The sequence below is a fragment of the Amblyomma maculatum genome, chromosome 1 (genome assembly GCF_055883805.1).
Source record: "Amblyomma maculatum isolate TAMU_Amacu chromosome 1, ASM5588380v1, whole genome shotgun sequence".
NCBI classification, from domain to species: domain Eukaryota; kingdom Metazoa; phylum Arthropoda; class Arachnida; order Ixodida; family Ixodidae; genus Amblyomma; species Amblyomma maculatum.
The window spans coordinates 372,926,830-372,937,259 of NC_139344.1; the positions used below are offsets into that span (position 1 = coordinate 372,926,830).

General features: G+C 49.0%; 1 protein-coding gene across 4 annotated transcripts in view; it reads left to right on the forward strand.

The window, feature by feature from the left end:
* The window catches only part of cher (filamin A protein cher), a 106,230-nt gene extending 95,983 nt beyond the window's left edge, over nt 1–10,247 (forward strand). For 3 of the 4 annotated variants that reach the window (XM_084591957.1, XM_084591970.1, XM_084591976.1), the window contains exons 27-34: nt 78–344; nt 1,153–1,290; nt 1,774–2,019; nt 2,238–2,408; nt 3,277–3,492; nt 4,216–4,242; nt 6,398–6,595; nt 9,373–10,247. In XM_084591957.1, the coding sequence (XP_084448083.1) occupies nt 78–344; nt 1,153–1,290; nt 1,774–2,019; nt 2,238–2,408; nt 3,277–3,492; nt 4,216–4,242; nt 6,398–6,595; nt 9,373–9,560 (1,451 nt within the window). In that variant the 3' untranslated portion in view covers nt 9,561–10,247. The remainder of the gene's footprint in view (nt 1–77; nt 345–1,152; nt 1,291–1,773; nt 2,020–2,237; nt 2,409–3,276; nt 3,493–4,215; nt 4,243–6,397; nt 6,596–9,372) is intronic. The other variant, XM_084591963.1, reaches the window with a different exon arrangement.
* Nucleotides 10,248–10,430: the final 183 nt, after the last annotated feature.

Below are 10,430 nucleotides of genomic sequence, written 5' to 3' on the forward strand. Positions count from 1 at the left end.
GCACCTCCGAAAACTAATGGCTTCATTTACCAGTGTTCCGATGGTGACGACCTTCCCTCCCCCCTCCGTGTTCGCAGGCACAAGTGCGTTCGACATGGCAGCCCGCGTAACGTCGCCATCGGGCACTTCGGAGGACGCCGAGATCGCCGACTTGGATGACTGCTCGTACGCTGTGCACTTCGTCCCCAAGGAGGCTGGCGTGCACACAGTCAGTGTGCGCAATAAGGACATCCACATCCCCGGCTCACCCTTCCAGTTCACTGTGGGTCCGTTCCGCGACCACGGAGCTCACAGGGTCCACGCCGGAGGCCCGGGTCTCGAGAGAGGCATCGCCGGAGAGTCATGTGGGTACACCACTATATATAGCTGCGCTGATGAGTCAGAAAAGGTTAACAGCTACAGGGGCTAGTTTCCGAGTAATAACCGCATTAACACAACCACAAGTCTTGCTGAGAGAAACTTTCTCTCAGCGACTGACTGCAATGGGACATCAGCCCCACGAACTTCTCAAAGAAAGCCTTCAGTCTCCACATGACAATATATGGAAGTATTGCGCTGGGCATATCGTCCACGTGACCCTCCCTCATTTCAAAGACCAGTGTTTAGGTATGCGAGGCGCGGAAGGCAGGAAAACCTCGTACCAGTATACCAACCTAATTGTTTGAGTATTTTTCTAAGCTTCATGTTGCGTTGAATATGCTGACTTCAAGTACCGATGTCTAAGACGCGCAGTTTGATCATCTTGCGGCTTCTGCTGACACACGGACCGCATTTCAGGAAAGTTCCTATAGGAATTAGGGTGTTTATATCATGCGGGTCCGAAAATATCAGCGGCCGCAGCAATGGACAGTACATCGCTCATATCTTAACAAAATGAACAACTACCCTGTATGACAACATGCAAGCAGCAGAGAGCCCTAAAATATACAGGTGCCTGAGGAGTTATTTGCGACTTATGTATGTATATATGTACAACTTTAGATTACAAGCGTGATAAACAGAGTAGCAATCAAGTCAAATGGGCATATATCAAGTTGTCAACGTACTTGTCAAGTTCAGTTGAATATTCAGGTGTAATGTGCATAAGTATATTTCTATCGTTAAAGAGGAGCCTGAAATTTGTCCGTTTGAAAACCATTATGCTCTGCACAGGCGAGTTCAACGTGTGGACGCGCGAAGCCGGTGCCGGCAGCCTCTCCATTTCGGTCGAGGGACCGTCGAAGGCTAAGATCGACTTCAAGGACCGCAAAGACGGCTCTTGCTACATCTCCTACGTCGTCAAGGACCCCGGTAAGCCATTGTATCCAGTATTACTACGTACTTGATTGGATGCTTAATATATGGCTGATGGACGGTATACACACTCAATAGCGAAAGATACATGCGCATGTAGCATAGAGAACTTTGGCGAACTATACGACGCGTAGCGGTGAGATATTTCAGTTGATCCTCGTCTCCTCTTTATCTTCTTGCCACGGTGACCTTGTAGCTTTAGCGTTCGACAGCTGCGTTCAAGGTCGCGGGGATCGAAACCTGGCTGTGGCGGTCGCATATTGATGGCAGCCAAATGTAAAATCTGCCACCCATGGTGGTCGCCCGGATTCCCACATGTTCTAATCTTGGTCAAATATTTAGGGGAATTCCCCAAGAGAAGTAGATTTGTACATGTGCATAAGATCAAACCACATCTTTACATATCTTGTAGAGCACTGTCCAGAACCGTATGAGGTAAGACATAGTAGTAGGCGTTGATCCGGTGTGCATTGTGTGCAGGCGAGTACCGCGTGGGTATCAAGTTCAACGACCAGCACATCCCTGACAGTCCGTTCAAAGTGTACGTGATGCCACAAGCGGGCGACACCTCCAAAATCGAACTGGGCTCCGTGCCCGAGCACATCCAGGTCAACAAGCCTGTGGCCTTCACAATCTCCATGAACGGGGCCAAGGGAAACCTCGACGGAAAGGTCGTCTCGCCCAGCGGCCACGACGACGATTGCTTTGTGGCGCCTTTGGATGACGGTGAGTAAGGCTTTACGGGTAGCTTACTGAAAGCACTCTGTACATCACTGACGATTCTTCAGAGATGGTATGGGGCCACTGACCACATTGATGGTGTCTACTATGGTTCCCGTGCTGTTTTTTCTGTACAAAGCTGGCTTCGTGCTTCCAGGAGAGACCCTTGAGACAGTGCTTTCTTTCTCTGTGGACTAAAGCAAATCCTCACTGTCTGCATACAGATCAATGGGCGCTGCGCTTCATTCCCCGGGAGAACGGCATCCACCAAGTCCACATCCGCCACAACGGCATCCACATCCCAGCCAGCCCGTTCCGAATCCGCGTCGGCAAGGACGACGCCGACCCCGCAGCAGTGCAGGCCTACGGCCCGGGTCTTAGGGACGTCAAGAGTGGTGAGTCCGCGCTAGTGCGACAGATCACTACCGACAAAGCTGGATGCACATACCAGGGGGATGAACAGGAAAGACTGGATATATATTAGAGACCGAATGATGGGGGTACGGGTAGAAAACTCAAACCCTGGCAGTTGACCCGCTTTTCTATATATCAGCCTTTCTTGCAGACACCTGGCAGTTTGTCCTATATGCATGATTTTGTCACTACATACGCGCGCACGCGTGCATTCACACACAAGCACACACAAAATAGAATCAAACGGAGGACATCGCACCAAAATTATTTAGCACGGTTCTGCTTTATACCACACTTAGTAGAGTTTTGTTTCCAAGCGTTAGGATCCGTTTACTTTCATTGCAAGGAGGGTTAAGGGTTATAAGGTTTCGTTTTTATTTCCTCGCTAGTTATAAAAATGGCAAAACAAAAACTAATTTTGTAAGTGATGATAGTACTGAGTACCCCAACAGTTTTACTGCTGTGATCTCGCAAAACCAAAATAATGTGGCAGACGTCCTGTGGTCATGCTGTTCTGATAGTGGACAACGGAGAGCATCCACTCGAACTAAGCTCAGTATATACCACCACCGTGTGTCACAAATATGCCACCCACCATCTGCACATACGCTGTTGGCAGCTACAGACAGCCGTATACGTTTCTGAAGAACCTGTTCTTTTACCGGTTAACCTCCCTGCCTTTCCCCCTCCTGTCTTCGAGAACCGGACGACTTCGAACTCTAAAGCCTCCATACTGATTCATACTGTATCCGCGAGGTGTTGGGAGAATAGGAAATTTTTAACTTGATGAGGTAGGGCGGAGGAACGGTCTGGGGAGGTCGTGCTAACGGCGCACATATCCGTGCTCAGGCGTGAAGACAGACTTCATCGTGGACACGTGCAATGCGGGCGCCGGCTCGATGGCGGTGACCATCGACGGCCCCACCAAGGTGAACATGGACTGCACCGAGGAGGAAGAAGGCTACAAAGTGCGCTACACTCCGCTGGCTCCCGGCGAGTACTTTATCACCGTCAAGTTCAACGGCTACCACATCGCCGGAAGCCCTTTCCGCGTTAACTGCACAGGTGAGTTATCTATAGCTTTGAGAACGGGGCACCCGTTAACAGCTCAAAAATTAACGAACTTGAACTGAGATGGTGCCAGCAAACTCCGCTCGAACTCTCGGTCAAAGCTCGTGTCAATGTTTCTTTGAAAAGGGATCGTAGCCTGATTCCTTTTCATAGTCTCCGCTACCTTAGGATTTGAGTAAGTATCGTTACCATAAAGCTCCAGTCGTTTGCGTTACTGTAGTGCCGTTCCACTTGGCAAGCAGATGTTTATTCCTGTTGGTTACTTTCAAGTTGGTACTCGCGTACACATCCAAAGTTATAGGTGTGCTTAGAGTACAAAAATTTTTGCAATGTTTATAGGCATATTTTTCGCAAAAAAAAAAAAAAAAAAGAAATGAGCCACAGTTCAACTGCATGAGAACAGTAAGGAAACTATAGTACACCAGACGCGACCGAAGACTTTTAGCGGGTGTGACATTCTGTTGGTGAGTTTGAGGTCACACGGCGGTACGGAGTACGGTACTTTACAAAATCTACTGCAGATGCCACGAAGAGACTATATGCGGCTTCATGTAGAAGTCCATGAATTACTGCTTAGCTTTTCGCGGACGAGTCAGCCCAATAAAGAGTTCGTTCAGTTCGACGCCAATCTTTTCGTTTGCTGGTCTCGGCATCGTCACCAACACGTGGCAATATGCATGGATAAACTGAACGCGTGCTTTCGTCTCCTCTTTGCAGGCAGCGTTACCCGCAGCACTGGAGGCCGTAAGAGAACATCTGATTATTGTTTCAGCTGACCTTTTGTCCTTACTAACACTCTGTACAGTCTAACACTGTCTGTGCGTGTGTACATTTGCACTTATTCCTTGTTTATGAGTGGCGCACTCGACAGGATTCGGCGAAGCAGCGACAAATATTTACTGGAACGGTCGACAAATATTAGAAAAAGTAAATGATGCTCGCCGCAGTATTTCTGCTTCCATCCCCTCAATGCAAAGGAAACAAAATGGGACGACGTGTATGCTTGGAGTGAATGAGTCTGTGGAAGTGGCATGCTTTCAAAACAGTGATGCGAGCGTGGCCAGGGATAGACGAGCTCCCGGCGAGGGAGGCCGTGCATTTCATTGGCGGGCAGGGAACTTGCTATAAATGAAATGTTTGTCGCAGAAAGTCAGTATTGATGCTGCAGAAGTCACCGGCGAACGTAACGGGATATATCAGACGCGACATTCAGTGTGCGCTCAGCATGCGTACGACCAGTGGTTTCTTGAAAACGCTATTTTGTGCAGTCGGGTGCTTGTTTCTACACTGTCCTATTTAATTCAATGCATCAGGCATCTTGAATTGCCCCATCAGATAAGATCAAAGCATGACTGCAGCGCGCACGCCGATCGTTGAACGCGCATGTTTTTAGCCTTGAACATTATATGAACAGCATGTTTCTAACTCATAAATGTTTCGTAGTTATTATGCTCACTATTAAATTTGCACGAGTCTTACTAAATTGTGCACATCTTTTTTTTTTTTCCGTATTGAAAACTATTAAGAACTACAATCGCATCAATCCTGTAAATCACAAATAGAAACTTCTGCATGCCCTCTTGCCTGACATTTTGTTGCGCGTTTAAGCCGTCGCGGGTTCGATCCCAGCCGCGGCAGCCGCTTTTTTATGGAGGCGAAACGCAAGGGGTCCAACTTCATCCGGAGTCCTCTGCTGTGGTATCCCTCATAATGCCACTTTGGAAAGTTAAAGGGTCCATGGAAACCTATTCATTAAAACTAGAACACGCGCACGAGTAATACGTACTCATCAGTTGTCTCCGCAACGCATATTCTTTAAGCTGACTTCAATAGCTCCGAACACATCGGCGATCGAAAATGATGCTCCCCCACACAGCGCACGCCGGCGCGCAAGTCGCGGCGGCGCCCCACCCCGCCCCATCCCACCCACTTCAATTGGGAGCGTCCAATCAGTGGGCGCACTCAGCTAGTCTCGATGATGTCGTCGGGGAGGGAGCGCGCGAGGTGTGGGCAGATGCCGGAAACATTTAAAAATTATTTGTATAAAAAATTGGTTGGCCGGGGCTTAGCTTTGGTTAAGCCCGGTAGGTTTCGAAAGCAATACATCTTGGCTACACCTTAGCACGGCTTGTGGTTCTTCACTGGTGAATGAGCACGTGGATACAGAGTCAGCTTCGCTGTTCTAAACATCCATCATGCTCCAGTCTGGATTATCGTCAGATGAGCAATATTCACGAGAAGATCGACGTGCCCGCCTAGCTGAATTTTGAGCACGCCGTCGAGCGAGACGCTCTTCACGCTGTTCATGTCTCCTTAGCTCGCCGTTGCTTCCTAGCAGCAGCGAGGCGACGCGTCTTCTTTTGCGGAGGTATGGCGACTGACTTGGCAGACGGTGAACGCGAGTATACATCCCCGGCTCCGCCACCTACCTATTGCGACGATGCGCCGCGTCTTCACGCGTGGCTACCGGCCGCTGCTACGCGACGACTCGACCACGGCCAGTCTCGAGGGAGAGCACGCTTTTCTTCACTCTCCCTCGAGACCGGCCGTGACTCGACTTGCTAGCCAGCATGGAGGAAGGAATGCTAGCCAGTCTCTCGCTCCTGGTATGACGTCAGAGGTCTAGCGCGCAGCGCCTCTAGCGGGAGGAGCGCGGTGCACCGTGGCTACCGGCCGCCGCTACGCGACGACTCGACTTGGTAGCCCGTTTCTCACCCTGGTATGACGTCAGAAGTCATTATAAAGGTCAAACGTGGCTACCGGCCGCCGCTTTTCACGTACAGCTTTTGAATTTGACTGGAATACTTACGCGGTTTCAGGGCTCATTTAAACCGAATATGCCATACCATTCCATGGACCTGCGCGTTTGACGATCTCTTCTGCACGTGCGCGCTTACAGGTCTGTCCATTGCCCCTCCCACGTCGCCCGAGACTTCGTCAATGACCGTAGACACTGTGGTGAAGCAGGCCGTGAAGAAGGCCGACCACCTGCCCAACTTCCGTTCAAATGCCGCCAAGGTCACCAGCAAGGGCATGGGCCTCAAGCGCGCCGTGCTCAACAAGCAGAACCAGTTCACCGTCAACTGCCTGGACGCAGGTGAGTGACTCCCCTCTCCACACCACCTGTCATCTGCACTGATGCCGTATGAATCTGAAACTGTAACTTCCATCTTCAGCTAAGTGTTAAAAATAGTCTGGCCGCATCTCACCACCTGTCTACATAGATCGATCCTGGGCTCTCGTTAGAAGATAACAGTATTAGGGTTCAGAAACCTTGATACACATTGACATGCAACAAAAATAAATACAAAATCTTTGACATCACTGCCGAACCCGCCCTGGAGAAATGCGAAAGCCTTAGCATTGCTGCTGCGATACAAACGCGTCAGCGCTCGCAGACCTCGCGCAGATGGCGTATCTGTATGGCGTATTTACCTAGGTTAAATGAGGAAGTGGCGTAGATTGAAGTTCATGAAGATGATGTGCACTGCACAGAGCAAGTATGTTGCAGCGATAGTGTAGTGCTCTCGATCGTTCTGGTGCCGGTTCGAAATGTGCCAGGACACGCTCCGATGACAGAATGATGACACATTCATGAGACAAGCTTTTGCCTTAAGACAAGTTCCGCGATGCACATTCAGACGATAAATGAAAATCGGCTGTGCATATCTTACTGGGAACACAGAACAGCCTGGCTCCGCGCATGATCAGCACATTTTAACATGAATGCGCATTGCACCACTTCGCAGCAGGTGAGGTTCGTACTGTACACGATTTTTACCAAGCGCAGCCCAACGGAAAAAAAAGAAATGTAAACTGTGTCAACAGCTTTACTCAACACGATAACACTGCACAATGAATTCGAAATTTTATCAAGGACTTATTCATAATAGATGATTGCTTTGTCGCATAAAATGTCTTGGTGACGGCAGTGACAAACCGTGCATTATACAGGGAGCGTGCTTTAGGATGTAAGCTAAATATAGTTGCATCATGAATAATCACTGCAGTTACATATAAAACTACTGGAGTTTGTTTTTGAAAACAATTCCGGCAGTATTTTTTTAATTTCGTTACGCAATCAGGCTCGTGATGACAGCTGCTCCTCTACTATATACGGCATCGTGCTAGATAAAAATTCCCCAAGGAGTAGAATTAAAACATCAAAACCACGAACGAGGAACAGTTTCGGCGAGACATCCATGTGGCCACAGAGACGCTAAGAAACTACAACTACAAGGAACCCAACACCCATGCAGGCAAATTCCCAAGTGTGCTGCAGGTTTATTGTCCGTTCAATTTGGCCGAGAGGCACTGATGCACAGCGAGCATACATAGCACCATCAGGATATGAACAAGCCTTTTTTTTTCCAGTTAAAAGCTTAGATGAGCGCAACATTCATCAGCAAACAGCTCGACATCACTGACATGCGACAAGACGCTTGCAAACGTCCAGCACGCGCACATAATATAGCGAATGTACACGCAGGCTGCCAAAATGCGATGCTACACCAAGCAAGTGATCGAGGCAGAAACCACCTCAGCCTTGGACCTGCTGGTGCAGCTTATCTATGATGAAAGCCATGGCTAAGCAATCCTCGCTCACTGCATAGCATATGGATGACCAAAAAACCGAAGCCATCTTGCAATGCTTCGTTTTGTCTGCGCGAACATGTTAACCTACAGCGCAGAACGCGAGCGAACCAATAGCAGAGTTCTTTGTCTACTGCCCAGCCTTCTAAAATGACCACACAGGCCGTTAAGCAAAACTCTGATTACAACATGTGCAGCTTTACTCTGCCCAGAATGATCAGCACTCTTAACTTTCTTACAATCTTCAATAGTCAGTAAGCAGGCCAGATAACCGCCAAGGGCATCGTCTGGTTTTTCTTAGCGAATAAATTATCTCGCTGTCTATAATTTATCTACAGCTATCTATACTGTGTTCCCCCATAAAGCAGTGCAGTGCTTGTTCGAGGCTCGTTACACATGCTACTTCAGCACAATTTGCAAGCTATATACGCAGAAGCGTGAAAGAAAAAATCTATCTGCTTTCCATGTGCGCTTTTATGGTGTGTCTCCTGACCTGCAGAGGTGCGACTACAATATCTACACATATATATGGTTGCGAACCTACGCCAGATTGCCGTGAAGAGTACACTTGCAAGGGCTCTGTACTACTGAAAACAAAATAGAAACGAAAAGGAAACACGCTAAAAACAAATGCAGGGTGAATACACAGCGCTGCTGCCGGTGCTAGGAGCAATGACGCCTATGATCGGGACAAGCAACCAGAAGCATTCAGCACGCTCCAGTCATCACTACACACACGACATTCTGCTGTCTGCACACCTATAACTTTAATCCAATAACCCACATCCGAAATCAGTATATACGTCTTTGCTCTGAACAAAGGCAGGGCACATCGATGATTCAATATGTACCACAAAGTCCAGAATAAACAGGCACTTTCGCCGCGCCCCATGGGCACTATTATGGTGGACACAGTGGACACCCTCTGTACCGGAACAGTATGGGGCCGCGGTCATGAGCGCATGTGCAACAATTCCAGGCGCGAGGAGGTTAACTTTTAGTCAACAAAGAAATCCGGTAGGAGACAGTGTTCTTACAAATCTAAACAGTATATACCCCCCAAAGCATTTAACCATAGATTGCATCAAGGGAGCCATTGAAAAGCCTAACAGGCGCTTCTCGTTCCAATACCTTTTTTTTTTTAAGTTCATCCGCATGAAAATGAATTGGCGGCAACTACAGAATTGGTTTCGTCTATGCGCGTCAAAGAAGGATGATGGCTTCCTAAACTGTGTAAAGATGCGCGTGAAAGCCGACTATGTACTTGTATCATTTTTGCAGGCAACAACCTGATATACGTCACTGTGTATGGACCCAAGGGACCCTGCGACGAAGTGTTTGTCAAGCATCTGGGCCGCAACCTGTACCAGGTCAACTACGTGGTCAAGGACCGCGGCGACCACCTCGTGATCGTCAAATGGGGTGACGACCACATCCCTGGCAGCCCTTTCAAGGTCGACGTGGTCTAGGCTCCAAACTCTTCCGCCCGCCGCTTGCTTGGCCCTCCCCGGTCGCCGCCGCAAACGCCGAGCACGCACAGCCCGTGGGTGCTCACGCACCGACGTCTTAACATAGCCACCATGACGGTGGTTCGCCTTCGCCGACAGGGCAGCGATCCGGAACGCAACCCAGTGAGCCGGCCAACCAAAGATTGCCTTCACCCTATGCAATGTTCTATGACTCGACAAATGCGACACCTAAGCATGTATTAGCCAATGCCACGCTGCTTGCTTTATGGCGTAACAACTCGTGCCACTCCCATGTGACGCCATCGGCTACTGCTGTTGTCTGCTAGCGTCACCCGAAGTGAAGCGAGATGATGCGACATCGAGCCACTACAGCGTTGTTTTTTTTATACTGTGGAAACTGCCAACATGACGTCGGCATACTGGACTCGTTCTCGATCGCTGCTGTGCCAAAGCGAGGGCTGCACAAAGAAATCCCAGAGACTGTTTTACCTGGTACCACATGAAAGCGCGGTTACGTCACGTGCAAAAAGCGTATCCAGCAGGAAGCACCTACGGCGGCTGTGCCCACTGCCACTGTGCTCCCCGCAGCCACCCAAAACGACCGTTGCCATATTCTATTGTAATAGCTCTTTCCTCTGCAAAGTGTACATTCAGAGTGTTGACTATTAAAAAGTGATGTGATTGAAAGCACAGTGGCCCACAATTTCGCTACCTCCTCCGGTGAGTGGTGCGCCTAAAGCATATGCTATGCACAGCACAGTCACCCAGTAATTTGACATCGGTGATTAAGCAAGAAGGAGAGCGCCCAGAGACAGCACAATCTTGTGGTTCCACAAATTTTGGCCTAAAAGAAAAAAAAAAAAAAAAACG